This window comes from Eublepharis macularius, chromosome 17 (genome assembly GCF_028583425.1).
Source record: "Eublepharis macularius isolate TG4126 chromosome 17, MPM_Emac_v1.0, whole genome shotgun sequence".
NCBI lineage: Eukaryota > Metazoa > Chordata > Lepidosauria > Squamata > Eublepharidae > Eublepharis > Eublepharis macularius.
Genome location: NC_072806.1, coordinates 441,239 through 460,451, shown reverse-complemented (window position 1 = coordinate 460,451; position 19,213 = coordinate 441,239). Strand labels below are relative to the sequence as shown.

General features: G+C 46.4%; 1 protein-coding gene across 1 annotated transcript in view; it reads left to right on the top strand.

Moving 5' to 3' along the window:
• Positions 1–4,434: 4,434 nt before the first annotated feature.
• Positions 4,435–19,213, top strand: part of SPEN (spen family transcriptional repressor) — a 75,487-nt gene continuing 60,708 nt past the window's right edge. The window contains exon 1 of the mRNA XM_055001360.1: positions 4,435–4,674. Within this exon, the coding sequence (XP_054857335.1) occupies positions 4,592–4,674 (83 nt within the window). The 5' untranslated portion in view covers positions 4,435–4,591. The remainder of the gene's footprint in view (positions 4,675–19,213) is intronic.

Here is a 19,213-nt window from a genome sequence, read left to right as displayed (position 1 = left end):
GCTTCCAAATTTCCAAAAAAGAAACGGGAGAGAGCCATCAGTGCTGTCAGTGGGGGAAAGAGAGGCATCATTATCTTCAATGATGTTTCTTTATAAGGAAAGATCGAAATAACGGAAAAGTGCGCTCAAAGAAATTTAAAAAAATGGGCGGGAAAAAAGGTCCCGCCCAAAAAAGCGGTTTTTGAGCGGCCGTGTGACCGGAGGGACGCACGAGAAAGATGGATTGGAAGCAGGAATGTGAACAAAGAGGAAAAAATCACGGATTGGAGGCAAACGGAAGATATCCGATAAACATGCGGGTAATGGGTGAATGTGGATTCGACCCGTGTTTCCATGTAGCGTCTGTATGGCAAATATTAGACATTTTGGAATACTGGAGAGCAAGTCATTCCTTCCAGCTTCGGTGCTGTGCCAATCGAAATCATAAAATTGCTTGCCTGAACCACAGGTGCCCTGCCCTCTCTTCAGGCTGAAACAGCAGGTATCAGGCTACACATGAAGTATGTAGGGGGTTTTATGCCTGATGTTAATGTGCTTTTAGCTTTCTATCAACCCTGTCTTATGGAGGGCCACTCATAATCCACTTTATTCTCTGGAAAGCATTCTTGGGATTGTGTTGCAAACTGCAGGATTATGCACCCTTAGCATAGGCTGCCCAGAAAGAATCAAACAGTTGAGAGGAGCCGGGAACAGAGATGGTATGCAAAGGCTGCTCCGGGCAAGTCTGTGGAAGCCCCTGCTGACTCACAGAGTTTGGGAATTACTGAAATCAGGACAGCAGTGGCTTGCAGGAGTTCTGGGGCTGGGACTGAGCTGCTCACAGAACTGTCACATGTAGGGGGTTGGGCCATCTCTCAGTTCATTGCTGCTTCTCTACTCCAAATCCCAGATGTCATGTTTCAGGAGGGGACACGAGTGGCAGCAGCTCCTGCAAGCATCAGGAAAAGAGCAGGGGGCACGGGAGATGCGGGGAGGCAGGGCTGGATGTGCTGGTTGGAGGGGTCTGGTGGAACGTAGACTGTGCGCCCACCTATGGCTCAACGGAGCTCTCACCTCTGCAGTGCTGTTCAGGCTGACCCACACATTAAATATGGCCCTACGCTGGTAGTGATTGAACTGCACTGGAAGAGATTTGTTTCAATGCGTGGGGCATCCTTCTGCTAATTGCCCCCTTAGGTGAGGGAGCAAGGATCTGGGAATGCACACTCACTCTCTTGCTCTGGCCTCATTCAGCAGGGCATGGGTTGCATTCCCCTCTAACTTGGAAGAGAATGGGGATTTTGCAGGCCAGATCCATTAATGACCACTGCCCTGTCGGCATAGCGACTGAAAACGAATGCCTGTTGTCATGGCGAGCCCGGAAGTATGTGCTATCTGTGAGAAAATGAAACTTGGTGCTGAACTGCTAAAAGGAGACATGCCGAGGATGGCATCTGCCAGCATCCTACAGCTGTGACCCAGAAGCCCAGCTCTCGAGTCACGGATGTCATGGGTGGGATCTCTCTGTAGTTACTTGGCTGGAACGGAACTACGCTTTTTGCATGTTCAAGAGTGGTTTTGATTGTAATGATGAAGTAATGATGATTGTAATAGGACATAGTACTTTACTGCTCATTTGATGCTGAGGATGTATGTTACGTAATTTTTGTCATCATGAATAACGTGTGTGTTGTGTGCTGTGAAATCACTTCTTACGGTGCCTCAATGAATTAACAACTTCCAAAATGTCCTTTGACAGCTCTGCCCAGATCTTACAAACTCAAGGCTGTGGCTTCCTTTATTGAGTCAAGACATCTCATTTTGGATCCTTGCCTTCCCCCACTGCCCTCTAACTTTCCCAGTGTTATTGTCTTTTCCGATGAATCTTGTCTTCTTATGTTGTGACCAAAGTACAGTAGCCTTAGTTTAGTCATTTTAGCTTCTAGGGAGAAACTGAATTCAGGCTTGATTTGATCTAGATCCCACTTATTGGTCTTTTGGGCAGTTCATGGTTATCTGTAAAGATCTCCAGCTTTGGATTTCTTCCTGTCAGCTTTCTTCCTTGTCCAACTTTCATATCCACAATAGTAATGGGGAATACAATAGTACGAATGATGCTGATCTCCTTATACTTAAGGATCTTTTTTAGTTCTTTCATAGCTGCCCTTCCAAGTCACCACCTTTTTTTGATTTCTTGAAGTCTCCCTTTTGGTTGATGAATGAACTAAAAAATAGAAAATCTTTTAACAATTTCAATTTCTTCATTGTCAGCCTTAAAAGTTGTGCAATTTCTCAATAGTCATTACTTTTGTTTTCTTGATCTTCAGCTATAATCCTGCTTTGGCACTTTCTCCTTTAACCTTCATCAGTAGTCATTTTGAATCTTCGCTATTTTCTGCCAGCAATGTGGCGTAATATGCATATCTCAGATTGTTAATGTTCCTTCCACCAGTTTTCACTCCACCATCATTAATTCTAATCCATCTTTCTGTATATGTTCTGCACGTAGATTAAATATATAGGAAGATAAAATACATCTTTGTGTGACTTTTGCCAGTTGGAAACCATTCTGTTTCACCATATTCTCGGGTATGCTCCTATACCCCATGTAAATTTGCAGCAGGGTCGCTGGTGCCTTTCCCTCTTCTGAATCCTGCTCCAGCATCTGGCATTTCTCATTTCTTTTGGTTACATGAATAGTCTTTGTGCAGTCTTTTATGATAAGTTGTTTATATTTATTTACAAGATTTTTACCCCGTGTTTCTGCCGTCATAGGAAGACCAAGATGGCTAACAAATTAGAACATACACATTAAAATAATTTGTATAAAAATATCTCTGGTTTCAATTTATGGTTCTTTCAGTCCACATTCAGTTGAACTTAGTAATGCAAATTTGTTCCTTACATGGTCTTTAAAATTCTCAGGGATGTATGTAGTTTATAATAATTTTGATACTATGATTGCTTTAGTGGTTTTCTTCAGGTTTATTCTGAATTTTGATATTAACTGTATATGGTATGTACCACAGTCAGTTCCTGGTCTTGTTTTAGTGGAGAGCATAAGCTTCATCTTCTGCTTCCAATAATGTAATCGATTTGATTTCTGTATCGGCAATTGGGTTACCTTCACATATCACATATATCATCTGCTCTGTGGTTGCCTGAAGCATGTACTAGCAATTAATAAATTATTGCTCTTGTGCTCCGTTTTGTGATCCTAGTCTAAATTTTCTGGCAGGGTTCAGTTCTGCCGTTTCCTACTTTTATGCCTATGGTGATCAGCCTTCCCCTGCTGCTGAGTAGCTGCCTTCCAAGGAGTCTTCTGCCCCCCTCGCCCTTGGCGCTGCCCTTCTCCTCTGACGATGGGACCCCTGGTTCCTGGAGGGGACAGAAGCATCCCAGTCCGCGGTCTCCGCAGCCCGTGGCCTCTCCGCCTCGAGGGCCTCTGCTGGGAGTTTTGCCTCTTGGAGGGGGGGGGGTATGGCCCTCCTCTTCACTCACACACTTAACCCCCCTCACCATGCGGAGGTGCACGTCCCAGAGAGGGATGGGAAGCGGGCGCTGTGGCGGGGCCCGCGTCCAGGCGTTCGCCTGCCGGGGGGGGGGCAGTTCGCCCCCGCTCCTGCTCAGCTACAACCCCCATTTCCCTACGGCGTTTTCGGGGGGGGGCGGACAGAAGGAGCGGGGACCCCCGAGGAGGCCGCCCTCCCCGCCCCGGGGGCTTCTGCTCGGCGGCGGAATGGAGCGGCGCGAGGCAGCCCAAAGGCCCCAGGCTCCGGCCCTCGTCGCTGAGGGGGCACCCGGAGGCCTCCCCGCCTGGGGCTCTGCTGCGGCGGGCCGCGTTTCCAGAGGCGCCCAACGCAGGCGGCGGGAAGCGGCGTCCGGGCCAGCGGCTCAGGAGGCCTCCTCCGCGGGGCGCCTCACTCGGCACCGCCCCCCGGGCTGGGCGCTCTCCGGGCCGCGCAGAAGGGGCGCCGCTGCGGACGCGGCTCGGCCAGCGAGAGCGAGAGCGAGGACGGCGCGCGCATGCGCGGTCCCGGGAAAGGCTCATTGGGGACAGGGAGATTCTCTCACCCTTCCCCCGCGGCCTCCGAGAGCGCATGCGCCCCGCTCTCCCTCCCCCGCCCCGCCCTTATCTCTATGGATCCGCGCGCCCTCCCAGCTCGGCAGCCAATGAGGGGCGAGCCTCGAGCGCGAGGCGTCCGTGAGCGAGAAGCGCAGCGCGGCTATTGCGCATGCGCGCGGGACTGAGCCGCGGGGCTGCCTGAGCCGCTGCCGCTGAGGGAAATCGGCAAGCGGCGCCGGGCGGAGCGGGCGCGGGAGCCGCCCAGGCCCAGGCGCGGCGGACCCAGCAGCGCAGCGCGGCGGCCCCGGGGGGATGGTGCCCCCCGCCGGCCCCAGCACCGCGGAGGGAGGCGGCGGCGGCCGGGCGGGGCAGCGGCGCGCGGGAGCGGCGGGCGGCGGCGGCGGCAGAAGAAGGGGCCGGCGCGGAGGAGGCGGCGGAGGAGGCTGCGGCTGCTCCCGCCGGCGGCGCTGAGGGAGGCGGCGGCGGCGGCGGCGGCGAGGCCGGAGCGGCGGAGCCCCGCCGGGCCGCGGCGGCGGCGGCAGCAGCATGGTGCGGGAGACGAGGCACCTCTGGGTGGGCAACCTGCCGGAGAACGTCCGCGAGGAGAAGATCATCGAGCACTTCAAGCGGTGAGTGCGGCGGGCGGGAGGCGGAGGCGGAGGAGGAAGGCCGGCCCAGGCAGGCAGGCCCGCGGGGCCGGGGCCGGGGCCTGTGCGCGCCCGGAGCCTGCCGGGTGGGGCCTGAGGCGCCTCCCCGTGCCGGGGCCGAGGCGCTTTCCCGGTCCCTCGCTGGGCCCTTCGCTGAGACCGGGCGGAGTGGGGAGCGCCGGGGCGCCCCTCGCTGCAGCGCAGCGCGCTCCTCCCCGGCGGCCCGAGAGGCGCTCGGCCGAATCCGTGGCTTCAGTCCCCCCCCCCTCCCCGCCCGGCGAAGAGGCTCCGCGCTCGGCGGCTGCGGCTGCTGCACAAAGGAGGACTTGGGGCGGGCGGGGGGGCGGGGTGAGCCCTGGCGGCCGAGTGGGGGGGGGGTCCGAATGAAACCCGGTTGCGGGGTTATTTCTGTGACCTAACCAGGCTGTTACGGCATCGCGGAAGAAAACTGAGACGCAACATTTTAGGCAAGTGTTCCGGTCAGCTAAAATTGTTTCCAGTTTTGAGGCTCTGAAAATACTTGTAGCGTTCCTTGTAATTTTCTTGCTGCTATTTTGAGTAGGAAAATTATGGAGCACACCTAATGAGTCACCCTGGGAAAAATAGATTTGCTTGCCGCCTCACTGGGAACAGGCTTAGTGGGTGGAGGGAAGACGGGACAGAGAGAGGCTCGGCCCTGCTTCGAGTAGCCGGAGGCCCTTTGCCTGCGTGGACTTTCAGTTTGTGCTAAAGGCGCTGGAATGTGTAACTTTAAAAACCGGTCATGTTGTGGGATGACTGGGAGAACATACCTGTGTAGGGAAGAATCCTTCCCTGCCCTTGTGTTGTGCATACAGGGGGGCGGGGAGACCAACTGTCTTGATTCTGATCTTGGGACTCTTATGCTAGACCAGGGATATCGGTTCCCACTTAAGCTCTTAATAATTAATTTGATGGCTGAAGCAGAAGCAGGTTTCTGTGTGTGTTGGAGGTTCTGGATGTAAAATGAAATGTGCATGGGAGCAAAGGTTCCCCCTTTTCCCCTTGAGGTCCCTCCCCTCCAGCCGTTTGTGTCTCGGTTTCAGTTCATGAAAAAGGAGGGTACAAGTGCATACAGAGAGTGCATTGCAGCATTGGTTTGCAGCCTGTATTGTGCATCCAAGCTTGTCCCTTAGCAGACACATTTTTGTGCTTTTCTTATCCTTCCTAAGATGGGAGAAGAGGAAGCAATGCTAAAGGAGACATTCCTTTCAAGCAGTGTGTGATGCAGTGGTATGGTTAGTGTGAATGACTTTCTAAAATGGCGGCCTGGACCTGGGTTACGTAGTAAAGAACAGAGCCGATTTCAGGCTGTACGCAGGGAGGGAGGGGGAATGGAGAGAGAAGCAAGGCTGTGCAAAGCAGGCAGCTGTGGGAACTGCGTAATCAGAGACTGCGCCCAGCTCCCTCATTGCCTTCACTGCAGAGTTTCCTTCAAAATGTGCAAAGGGAAAAGAATACCTGAAAAAGAGCAGCTGCTGCCATGGGGTTTGTGTGTGTGTGTGTGTGTGTGTGTGTGCCTGCGTGCACACAGGAGGGATATCCTCTTTTATATTCCTCTTCGGTCCCAGCATTTTTAAATCTGCAAAATTAATGTGAAAATTGTACAAAATGCAGAATGGAGAACAGAGGTATAACATTTTTAAATGAATAGATTTAAATCTTGATGGAAGAGAGGCATGATTGCTCTGAACATCGTACAGATCTTGGTGGCCTTTACATAAAAAACTGAAGGAGCTGTCCTTGTCGCACCTTTAGAAATTACCAGTTGCCTGGTGTTTTGAATACAGATCGCCATATGTTGAAATTACAAGAGAGAGAGAGAGAGAACATATATCCATATCTATCCACTGAGTGGTGATGGAAATGATTTTGGGGTTTGTTGTTGTTTGGACTGTGGGCTTGTGTGTCAAGATCCTTGAGGGATTCTTCGAGTGGGAACAGAATTTGGCTTTCCAGTGTTTCTCCTTCACCCCTGCTCTCACAAAGCATTTTTAAGGATGGAAAAAGTTGCCATGGTGCAGTTGCTTAGTGATGGAGCAGAAACATGGAAAGATCTGAATTAATTGCCTCTCTTTCCTCTTTTTTTTTTAGTGTCTCATCAGTTTAAATATAGGTCTTTAAATTTGTTATAAGTTTTTAGACTTAATAGGTTTATCTGACTGTTTTATGGGGGGGGGGATTAAACATCCAGCGGTGTCTTCCAGAATTAATGTATGGAAAAATACTTACATTTCTCATCAGTTTCTAATCACTTGGATTACTGAACCCCTTAACAGTCAATTACCTGTATTTTGGTTGTCGGGAGACCATCGTGAGTGTGCTGTATGCTCACAATAGAATAACCCTGCCTTTGTATGTACTTTGGGTGGGTGGGGGAAGGGAAGAGTTGCACAATAATTGTATTGCTGTGTCTTGAGCCCGGAGCTGAACTTTGCTGTGCAGATGCATATGAAGGGCTGCTTCCTGAGGTGGATATGGAATGCCTAAGGCTAATTCTTGGCAGAGGCTGCATAGTCGCTTCTGGGGGAGAAATCCTTTTCAAGATCTGGCTGGTCCTGACTGCACAACGTTCCCACCCCTCCCCCAGTCTGAGAATAGGACAAAGAGTATGTGGAGAGCCTGAGTAAGCAGTAAATACCAGCATGGAGCTTGAAGGAGCTCAAAGCTATCTCTGGCTTTCTCATACGTTGCAGGACATAAAGGGTGCACACAGCCAAAAGCAGAGCCTCGGTTTGATCTGCACACCAGTTTTAATGTTAATAATTCCAGTTTCTGCTTGTGAAGGACAGGATGTATTGGATCCAGATGTCCATCACTCGTACAATTTATTATAAGGAGGGGAAAAATTAGACAGTTCCAAATGAGAGGTGCTCATTTACTCTTTGTCTTTCAAGGTGGTCAGGGAAGGGTTTGCTTTATAGTGCTGTGACTGTGCATGCTATATGTTAATCAGAGACCTTGGTGTGTAAAATCAGCATCACATCTTTTCCAACATATCTGTGGACTTTTAAGTTCATGAAATCTGAAATTCTCTCTGGTGATCTACAGTGAAGTGCAGTTTGTGTCAAAATATTTGATTATACAGTGCAAATTTACATACCACTTAGTTTTAGAAGAGGGGAAAAGATCAATCTTTGGCATGAAGGGCTTACAGTCTAAAATGGCTGCAGGTAAAGGATTGTTTATGTAGAATGCAGAGGAGAAGATACTAAACATCTTTGAAAATGCTGATCTTTTGCATGTTAACGTAATGCAAGTTTATATGTTAAATGTTGCAGTACATACAATGTACTTGGAGGAATGTAAAAACAGACAGGTTAAGTTCACTTTCTAGACTGTGAGGAGATGATGTTCTCTTTCTGGTTGCATCACATTCTGATACATCACTGAAATTCTTTTGAGGAACTGGAGATCCCTTTGACTTCTGCTAGGAATGTGAGGGACTGATGATTGGTGGGCTTTTTATGGAGGACTTTCCTTGATCATTGCAGCCTGAAACACACAAAGCCCTTCCGAGCAGGACTCTGGAGAGGAGGATGGCGTCAACATTTCCTAGATTTTCTAAGCAAGCAAGCAGCAGCTAGGAGGGCAAGGAGGCAAAACCACAATTTGCATAGGGCCAAAGGTCCAAACTTCCCATGGGTCAGTTGGAGAAGAAAGTTTGCCTCTCAACAGTTACTAACTTTCTTGATGGCCCCCCATTTCCTCATCTGCTCAGGTCATAAGCAAGTTGATGCAGCTGCAAAAGCTGCTTTCTTCCATCTTCCTTTAGCTTCAAATCGGCCAGTCTGGTGATATGGATCCATGCTATAGTAGCCTCAAGGTTAGACTACTGTGGTGCACTCTGTATGGGTCTGCCCTGTCAGCTGGGAAACTTGAGTTGGTGCAGCCATGCGTTCTTGGTTATTATCAGCAACTACCCAGAGATTGCATACGAAACCCATTCTGCATTTGATTATTTAATTATAGTCTGCCTTTCTCATTGAGACTTGGCAGATTACACAGTACCAGTCAATGTGATCTACAGCTGGGACCTTCAGTGAACAACACAATAGGGTAAGGATTGCAGAAACTTGAAAACAAGCATAAATCTGAATATAGAGATGAAACATTGCTGAAACAAAGCATAAGTAATTAAACACAACATCTGGTAACTATCTACATCAACAAACAGTAACCAGCAGTATACTCTACTGTCCCTGTCCCTTTACCAAAGGACGTCTCTGAGCCATTTCTTACAGAAAAGCCTTATTTGCCTGAGTAAAAAAAGCTCTCCTCTGCATTCACTCCATTGGTCACTGATCAGTTTCTGGGTGCAGTTCGGAGGACGGATTATTTCATGGCCTTTAACTCACATCTGCAGGACCACCTCTTCTGTTCAACTTCTCCACGACAGCTTCACTCATGTGAGCAGTCTTCTGAAGTTGTCACCTTGCATATGGGTGCTGTTTTTAGTAACATACTTTGTAAACCGCTCTGAGTGGGTGTTAAGTCATCCTGAAGGGTGGTATATAAATCGAATGTTATTATAATTATTATTATATTTGAAGTTTCTCTGTTGTGGTCCCCACCTAGTGAAATGGGGGGTGGGGTGGGTGTAGAGATCAGGAAGGTTCCCATACTTGATATATTCTACAGAATACACACAACTAAAATGTTCATGAGGGGTTTGTTAGTTTGCTTCATTTTTGTTCCACTTTACTCCCCCACAGGGACCCAAAGCAGTTTACGTTAATTTCGTCTCCTCCGTTTTACCCTTAAACCAGTTCTGCTTGGTCGGCTAGGCTGAGCGTGTGGCTGACTCCAGGCCACCCACGAGCTCCCATGTCAGGGTAGGGATTCAAGCCAGGGTTTCCCCGGTCTTAGTCTGACACTAACCATTGCACTGCACTGGCTCACTTTATGAAGGAGGTGGGTAGGGCTGTAGTTGAATGACACTCACTCAAGGAACGCTAGTTTCACTCTATGTTCTGTTTGCACTAAAATTTATTCTGGGCATGAAGCCATTTATTCATAAACTATCTTTATTCATAAACTTACCATGGTTGGAATGATGAGAACAACGCTGAAACAGTAAAAAGTCAGAGTCCATGACAATAGGGAAAGAGCAGGTTGTAATTCTTTTAAAAATTAGTAAAAGTTATCAATATAAGATGAACTAGCTTATGCTTTTTCATTTTTAGCATTTTAATGTTATAGGCTCTTCCAAATCATGATGAGTATTGCAACCAGAGCCAAATGGTTCTTGCTCTTTCATATTCAGAGCATGGTGACGGTCCCATCTTTTCTGGCAGGCACTCTGGACTGTTTGCATAGGAAGACCTGCTTTGCCTGACACTCGTCTTGGCATTGCACTCTTAAAGAAAGGAAAGTGATATTGAAGTTCATTCCTGGTGCTTTAGTAACCTCCTGGCCTGGTTTCGTAATCTCAAGAGAGCAAAGCATCAGTTGTGTGACAATGGGTAATCTTCAAGACATGCTCATCTGTAGGAGACCTGGCCTCGCTGTTTTTGTTTAAGACTTCCTCTTTTTTGTGTTTGCACAGTATATATATTGTTCTCCACTCTCTACTGTCTCTTTTCCAGCGAATGGATTAACTTACTATGGTGTGTTTTTCATGACGCTCATGTTTCAGCTTAGTAGTAACAACCTTGCATAGTCATCTTTGCATGATGGATAGAAAATTTCACAAGTAGAAGTTGTGAAAATTTCACAGCTGGACATAGTAGGAAAGTCTTGGATCTTAGGTTTGCTACTTTAAGTTGTGCAGGACTAGTAGCTCTGTCACTGACTTCAGAAACATGAGTTTGCATAGAGAACGAATTCTGGAAAAGGATGTAGGAGAGAAAGTAGACTTTCGCCTTTCAAGTGTAAAAGGAAATGAGGTTCCCGTGAGATAAGACAGCTACTAATAGAAACAGAGCTCGGCTTGCCACTTTGTTTCCGTTCTTTCTTAATTCCACCCTTCTTTAGTGGCATCCCCTCCTTGAAAGCAGCAGAGCACAGTCTGCTGCGTTTTCGGCTGCTGGATCGTTCTGCCCCTTGCTGCTTTGCTCTGTGAAAGGGCACTCAGGGTTTCACTGTTTGAGGCGGCCGGAGGAGATTCAGAGGCTCCCAAACAAATGGCTTGAATAGTCTTCCTTTTTAACGGCAGGTCAGTGGATTGGAAAGACGCAGGAGCCTCAGAGTCTGGCCTGGCATCTGATTCCCGCGGTGGCCAGGATGGCCTTGGGCATGCCTCACCCCTGTGAAGTAGAGGTAGCATTTACCTGCTTCTTCAGCAGCCTGTGAGGAGGAAGTAATCTTCCCTCTGTTGTTCTTTGCGCTCCCTGACATTATATAAATAACATTTCAAAAGAAAATAAAAACCTCCGCAGTCAGATCTCTAGGTGTCTGATGATGGATGAAACTCCTTATTAAAGTTCAGTATTTCCCTTAACCTTCCCACGTCAACTCAGCTTTGATTCACTCTTCCAGTGTCGTCTTCTCAGTTGTCACACTGGCATACCTATTGTACCTTTCTAGCTCATTTTAATATTGTAAAGAGATACTTTGTTAGGTGTTCCACAACTGATCTGCCTCGTGTCTTGGCATGTTGCTTAGCTATTTGAGTAAGGATGTACTGAATAAGGTGTGTGTGTGTGTGCATAACTACCTTGGAGTAAATTCTTACCCCAGACACGAAGAAGGCTGCCTTGAGTTGGGTTGCCCTTGCTTGCTGGTCGGTGTCCTTAGGAGTCTTGCCTGAGACCAGTTTTTGGCCCACGTTCTGGATAATGTTGTGTCTTTCCAGGAATCTTAGCTGGCCAGCTGTATCTGGTACGGTAAGGATTAAAGAAGCTGAGAAATAAGCTAGAGCAGGAGACCTTTATACTCTGTAACCTGAACTGTGGATTTGGTTGGCCTGATGAAAAACTTAAATGCTCAGGACCGGCGGGCACTATGCTCCTGGCCTGGCGGCTTATCCCAAGGTCATGTGTTGTAAGATATGCTGACAGGTTCCTCATGTTAAATCTGAAGTCCGTGAAGTAATAGCTGCAGATTTCTTTCCCATGTTCTTAGTACTGTTCTGTCCTTTGTGTGATTACAACTTTATGAACCAAGTTCTTGACTGTGGATTAAATTTGCTGTGTGCTGCTTCATCCTAACTTTTTCAGGGACTTAAAGGGAGTGACATTGCCACAGCACATGTTAGGTGATCAAACTGGTGTTTCCTCTTTTTTGCCACTTAAAGTCACCTTGTGAAATAAACCTCCCAGAGCCTGAAGGGTGTTGCTGCAATTGACAGGCGCATTTGGGTGTGATTGTCGTAGTTAGCCCCTGTGACAGGGAATGTCTGCCTTAGAAATGTCCTGGAACCATTCTTGTATGGGACGTGAGGAAGCCAGGGAATGGGACTAACCAGTTTTTCCTGGTGCCCAACTCTGCTTTTATTGCTGTTGTGGTTCAAGCCCAAAGTTAGCCTCAGGATCGGGGGTGATGTAGCAATCAGAATGCCAGCTTAGGACTGGGAGGACCCACCTTCAGGTGCCTGCGTAGCCACAAGGCTGACTGGGAGAGCCTGGGCCAGTGACTGCCTCTGCGTAATCACTTAGCGTGAAAAGGAGAGGGGAGAGTCAGGTGGGCTACACAGAGCTCCTCGATGAAGGGCCGGACAAAGACCTTGTTGTTACCTCTTGAGAAGGCAAGGGAGGGCTTGCTTATTCCTCTGCTGCAGCAAGTGTTGCTAAAAATCCCGTAGAAGGAAGTTGTCTTTTTAGATGAAGATTTCAGGTTCCAGGCCCCTAAAAACTCAACCAGGTAATCGTGCAAAATATAGTAAGGAAATATTTCCCCAAGCCCTGGGAGCTTCTGGTGGTGCTGAGTGTCCTTCTTCTGTGCATGTTCAGTTCATGGTCTCTTGCCACTCTGCTGTAATCTGTGAGCTGCAGCATTGACCAAGCAAAGCCCTGCATCTGGTTTCCCCATCTGTTTGGAGAAGTGCAGCTGGAGAAGCAGGACTTCTTTTCAGTGAGTGGTGGACCAAGTTGCCCCTTAGCTGAACGTCGTCAGCATGATTGTGCTGTGTGCTTCATGAAACAATGGAATAGATCTGGTAGATTTGGCAGCTCTGTGCTTTTAATAGTAGTATCCTGGCCCTCAGTTTTCAGAGCCCTTTGTCAGAGAGTTGAAATGCTGCTTTCACACGTGCTGAATAATGCACTTTCAGTCCACTTTCAATATACCTTGCAACTGGATTTTACAGTGTGAACCGGGAAAATCCATTTCTCATCATCTCTCGTTAAAACGAACAGATGCAAGCCATGGGCCACTGCTCGCACTGTCAGTTCCTAGGGCACCTGCTTGCTGTCCAGTGGTCCAGTCATCCAGAAAGACTCGTTCTAAAAATAACCTTTTTATTCATTCAGATTCTTCCGTAGGTATTGGCTTTTCCTGTGATGAAAACAGTACTTTGTTTGTCCAGATGCATGTCTTTGCTCTGCCTGTGCAAATCTTCTCATGCAGACAGGTGCTCTGGCATGCTTTGAAAAGATCCCACTTCCTCCTTGGCAGGAAATTGGTGTCGAAGCATTTTCTGTTCCCGTTTCATTTATCGGGCCCTGTAGTTCTGTTCTACATGATTAGGCCTCTGTGAGCTTTCCGTACTGCATAAGTTAAACTGGATATCTTCAAAAGGCTGGTCTGACCAGCACTTGTCCTGTCCCAAACTGTGAAATGGAAAACAAATCAACAGCCTCTCCTCAGTTAACACACAGGGCAGATTCTCACTTTGCTTTTCTGTACTTGGAAGTGCACCCCAAGTCCAAAATGCGTACGCACCTTGTGAAGTGCCTTTATACGTCTGAAGTAGTAACGTGCTTTTCCCTTGAATTTTTCCAAAGAGATGCATGCCTTCCACGCTTTATAGGCAGTGTTTATGTTTTGTATTTGACTACGGGTATTCTAGAACAAAAAGTAAGAATCAACCTGATGGATTTGGGAAAATAAATATTTGTGGCAGCCCCCGGTGTTTTGTGGTCTTCTGGCAAGGAATCCCTATCATTCCCTTCCTGCCTTGAGATGGGTGAGTAAAAATGGCACTGACTGGCCTTTCTTCAGAGAGGGAAAAGTGACATTCAGCCTGAAAATCTAAAACTGATTGGAACCCATCATTGGCTATGAACGCTGATAATCTCTTTCTCTCTTCATCTCCATGGCAAGTGCTATGTGGCGTTTGGATTGTGCTTTGTTTGGGGTTTTGTTTTTTGACCAGCACAGCTACTTTGGAAGTACCCGAATTCAGCCAAGAGAAATATGTCAACTGGAAGAGAGTAGTGTATAATTTCAGTGAAGAAATGCCTTTTCTTTTTTCTTGCTCACAGAAACCAAGGTACAACCTGGCACTAATGGCACAACTTTTTATCTACTTGACTTGCCAGCATTAAGCACAGGAATGCTGACAAAGACCGGCCTTATAATCATCGCTTGTAACATTCTTTCCTCTTCCCCCACCTCTTTTTGATTTTGTAAGAGCAAGCCTGATGAATAGTTCTGATGAACTTGAAAGCTTGCACCACTGTGTTGTCATTTTGGTTGGTCCTAATAAAAGGTATAACAACAACAACAACAACAACAAACTTGTGCTTATAGACGGATTAGTGCCACACTCAAGAGTGGTTAACAACAGACACCCTGTGAATTGGGTGGGGCTGAGAGAGTTCCTAGAAGCTGTGACTGACCCAAGGGCATCCAGCGGGCTTCAAGCGGAGGATGGGGAATCAGACCCGGTTCTCCAGATTAGGGTTCTGCCGTTCTTCACCACTACACCAAACTGTTGATGGTACACTTTTATTTAAAACATGTCCTTCTGTGTCTCCTCATACTCTTTAAGTGGCTAATAATACACTTCCATTAAATACCCGACTGTGACACCTTGGGTCATTTTAGTGTACCATTTACAACAGCCAGCAGTAATTTTTGATTTGGCAGGCTAGAGTGCAAAGTGACACATAATGCTGTCTGTCTTTATGCTCTCAACCCCATAATATTGTAACAAATCCTGAATTTTGTGGCCTTACTCAGGTGACATTTTTCTTTAATTTTTTATTATTGAAACTGTACAAAATACAAACATACAATAAACAGTAGAGGTCGTAAAATATTGAATACAAACAACCATGAAACATTGTATAGCTCATTGAATTACAAAAGGTATAACTGGTTAGTTACAGATTACATAGAAGATGTACTGAACGATATCCGTCATAAACAACCTTAACACAGTAATACAATATTTATTTAGAGCATGAGGATACTTATATATTTGCATACATATGAAAGCATTTTAAACCTGTTAGGGTACTATTATTTTCAAGGTGTTCAAAAAATGGAAACCGTTTCTCCATAAAGTTTGTAGTTCTTAGGAAGTGCTCTACCTGATACACTTTATCATATAATTTCTCCGAAATAAAGTAATCCCAAATTTTTGCGTACCAGTTGTCAATTGAGGGAACAGATTTCAGTTTCCAGACTGCAGCTATCACACTCTTTGCAGCCACTAACATTTTTGAATGAAACATTTACAATGTCTGAGGATGAGGAGGCATGTTACCATAGCTTCTCTAGGGGGAAATTGCCATTCTTGGGGATTTCCTGGAACGAACCCTAACCCTGTTTACTGTTGGGTTAAAATCTGCGTTACGGCATTTTTGCCATGCGTTCAGCTTTAATTCCTATGTGGTTATGTTCACGATAAACATGTCTCTTTCTGCCTCGTGTTTGAACACATGCCCGTGGCAACGGCGGTGGCTGCTGCCGAGCAACTAAAACATCAGGCAAGTATTGAACGCCTTGACGGGGCTTAGTAGGAAGATACAGGCACCATAAAGCAAGCTAGTTTGTGCCTGACATACTGCTAGCCTGCCTAACTGTTCTCGATTTATAATATCAGTATCCTGGGAACCTTCTAACGTAGCTATTTCTGGTATGTTAAACCATATTCAAGTAGATTAGTGAGCAGACAGAGAGACAAGCAGAACAGGAGATTATTAACGTTTTGAACTTACTACTGAATACATTTATCATCTCTCGCTTTTGCTGAGGTGGGGGTATTTTGTTTTTTTACGGTTTGTGTGAGAGGGAGAGAGAAAACAAGCTATTGTTACCTGACGAACTTGGAAAGGAGCAAGTATCAAGTAAAATAAATGTATAATGTGCATGGACCATAAACCATTCTGAAATCCCATAATTAATTTTTTTTGTAAATGCCACTCTTGGCTTCATTTGGATTACTTTCTCGTAAGTCAAGGTAAGCAACATGCTCACCTCTTGGTTAGCTAGCAGGTGCCTAAAGGACATGTATGTACACATACACATTCTTTCCCCCGCCTCTCCCAAATCTTCTGTGCACTAGTGCAAAAATAATATTTATCTAAATTTTACTTGTAAAATAGTCAGTTGCTGGTGCTAGAAATGCTTTTCCCCCCCAATACATTTTGCACACCAAACACTGCCGTGGCAATGAATATGGCTTCATCTTAATCATCGTTGTTAATTTAAATTACTTCCTGCTGTTGGCCACAGGAACTTGTTCCTAAGAAATTAGCAGCAGTCATTCAGTTCTGCTTACAGTGGATATGGGGACAGACCACAAGCAGTGTGGTTCAGTGGTTATGGTGTCTAACTAGGGTCTTGGAGGCCCCAGTTTGAATCCCTGCTCTGCCGTGGAGGTTTGCTGGGTGACCTTGGGGCAGTCATACGCTCTCAGCCTAACCTACCTCACAGGGTCGCTGTGAGTACAAAATAGAGAGCCTACCTGGATGCACTAATCTGCCCAGAGAAAGTTACTGAGGTAATGTTTAAAAAACCTAAAACCCTGAGAGAGGGGGCTTTCCAGCAGAGCTATATACAAACAACATAAGGATCAACTTGCCCCCATCCTTAGCAAACTTCTGCAGCCGAGCCTTGCAGGAGGGCATCAGCCCTGCAGTGTCAGGCTGTGGCTCGCTAAAAGTTGCAGCTCAGCCTGCCTCTTGCAATAAGACAAAAGTCCTTTGATTTCAAAAAGCTTTACTGTTTTTGGGGATAGCTTTCTTCAGTCAATTACTGCTCTTTACCAGTCCCCAATTGCCCAAGTGAACGTATGTAATTTTAGATCTAATGATTTTAGAATGACAAGGGGCACCCAGCAGGGATGTCTTTTATCATCGCCTTTGCTCATTCCATCAATGGAACCTCTGCCAGAGGCCATGAGACACAATAATAAAAAGTATAACAATTAATGATGTTATAGTGATATAAAAGGTATATACAATTAGTGATGACATAAAATTGGTCTGTTTGCTGATGACATGGTGTTATACCTGTCACAATGGGAATCCTCTTTGCCAGCTGTCATCGAGGTCCTGGAACAATATTGCCTATTACCAGGGTTCAAGATACATTATAATAAGTCAGAGATTACCCCATCAACTTTTCCCAAGACATCAAGAAATCTATCCAATCAGGCTTTTATTGTCAATGGATAGGGGAATCTTGGAGACATTTGGGTGTGAAGATAACACCTTTTCACAAAATTTAATGCAAGCCAACTACCAGATATTGGTCTCAAAAATGACTCAAAACTTTAAAAACTGGGCTAAATATAATATATGATGGCTAGCAAAGGTTCATCTAATGAAACTAATTTCCCCCAAATTCTTGTTCTGTTTTTAGACTCTTCAAGTCCAAATTCCCTACAATATGCTTAACAAATGGTGTATATTAAACAAATTTGTCCAGCCAGATAAAAAGTCCAAAATATCACTTTGAATGCTAAGAAAGGCTAAAGAGGAAAAGGCTGAGCCTTTCTGATCTACACCTTTACTACGAGGCTTCACAGTTGTGCAGTGTCCTACAGTATGAGGTTTCTTCAAACTCAAATCAGCAGGTGCAGGTAGAGCAAGATTTTTCACCTGTATATTCTCTTGAGGAGATAATCTGGACAATATCTCATGATAAATCTGCTAAAATTAGATTAAATCCTTTTATGAACGTAACCTTTAGCATGTGGGATCACTGTAGAGGCAGTCACCCCTTCATAGGTAGCACTGTTGGTCAAAAACACTTTTCCCATGAGCATCTAGAAATTGGAAAGATGCTGATATTGACAGACGAATAGATGTATAAAAATCAAATTACAAGACCTGGCAGGCAACAAGAAAATACTTTGATTTCAGCATCTCCAGTTGCGACGTTTATTCCAAATTCTAGTTCTTACAAGCTGGTGTATTCAACAGATGCCTCCGTGTGTGTGTGTGTGTGTGCTTGCTTGCTTGTTTGTTTGTTTTGTTTGGTCTACTAGTAATTGAGAAAGAACAGCCTTCTTGGAAAGGGCTGACGTAGGTATAGAGATTTCACAAGGGCTGTTCTTTGGACTCTGTGAAGGTCATGGTGGCTCCTGTCCTTTTTTGTCTAACCTTCAGCCAGCTGGTGCTCAGACAAAGGTTGCACCACTTAACCAACGTGTGCCTGCTCCTTGCAAGCGGCCTGTTGCGGAACTTGGAAGTGTGGCCCTGGAAACCAGCCGCCCGTGTTGCCTGTCCTCCCACAGCCCTTCAGAAATCACCCTTTCCTTGCCATGCCTTGTTCTGCTGCTGCGACTGGTCTTGTGACACAGCATTGCAGGTCTCCCCCCTCCCCTCCCTTCTGGATCAGTTAGCCTGAAGCAGTGCAGCTCCCCTCCCAGTGGTAACGGCCAACGTGGGAACTGTTAGAGAATAGCCGATAGGTGGGGCTGGATTGGATTCCTAGGCAGATTAATCTTCCTGGTGGCTGACTAAAGGATATATGCAGTTAAAAGGACCTGAATCATGAAAATCCTCCCACCAAAGTAGCTGCCTTATAAATGCCTTTTTTAAAAAAAGCGACTCTTGCCCTCCTTCAAAAGCAGTTGGTCCTGCTTGTTTGTCTCAGGAGCGATTGTGCAGTGTCCAGTCCTTGCGTAGTCTCCAGTGTCTTGGGACAGGTAAGCAAATTACTGTGCTGAGTGTGAATAATTCAGGGCATTCTCTGTGGCAAAAATCTGGCGGTGGTTTTGCTAGTTGCAGCATGGAAAAATCGGGGTTGCTTAGATTACTTTCCCATCTCAGTTTTACCACGTGTTAAATTTTGTTTGTTCCTGTCTGCGCTCCTTCGATTGGTGAGGCCAGTAAATGGTACCTTATCCAGGGCCAGCAAGTAAGCATTTTGTCTGGCAAGGATTTCAGTACTTGAAGTGCATCGTCGTTGGCGTCGCTATCATTTATTGTATCTCGGACTCTCAACATGTGCCCAAGCCAAACCCTTCCCACTGCACCACACTCCCTTTCTGTGACTGGCCAGCTTGGGGCGAACTGTAACCCCCAAGGCCAAGGGGTCCTTCTGTGCATCAAGTAATTTAGATGTGCTGGCCTTGTCCTTTTCACTCAGGAGCAAGGGAAGCTCTGGTGAATGGTCTGCTCTTAGTCCATGTGAGTTCTTCCCTTGGTATTATTAAATCCCT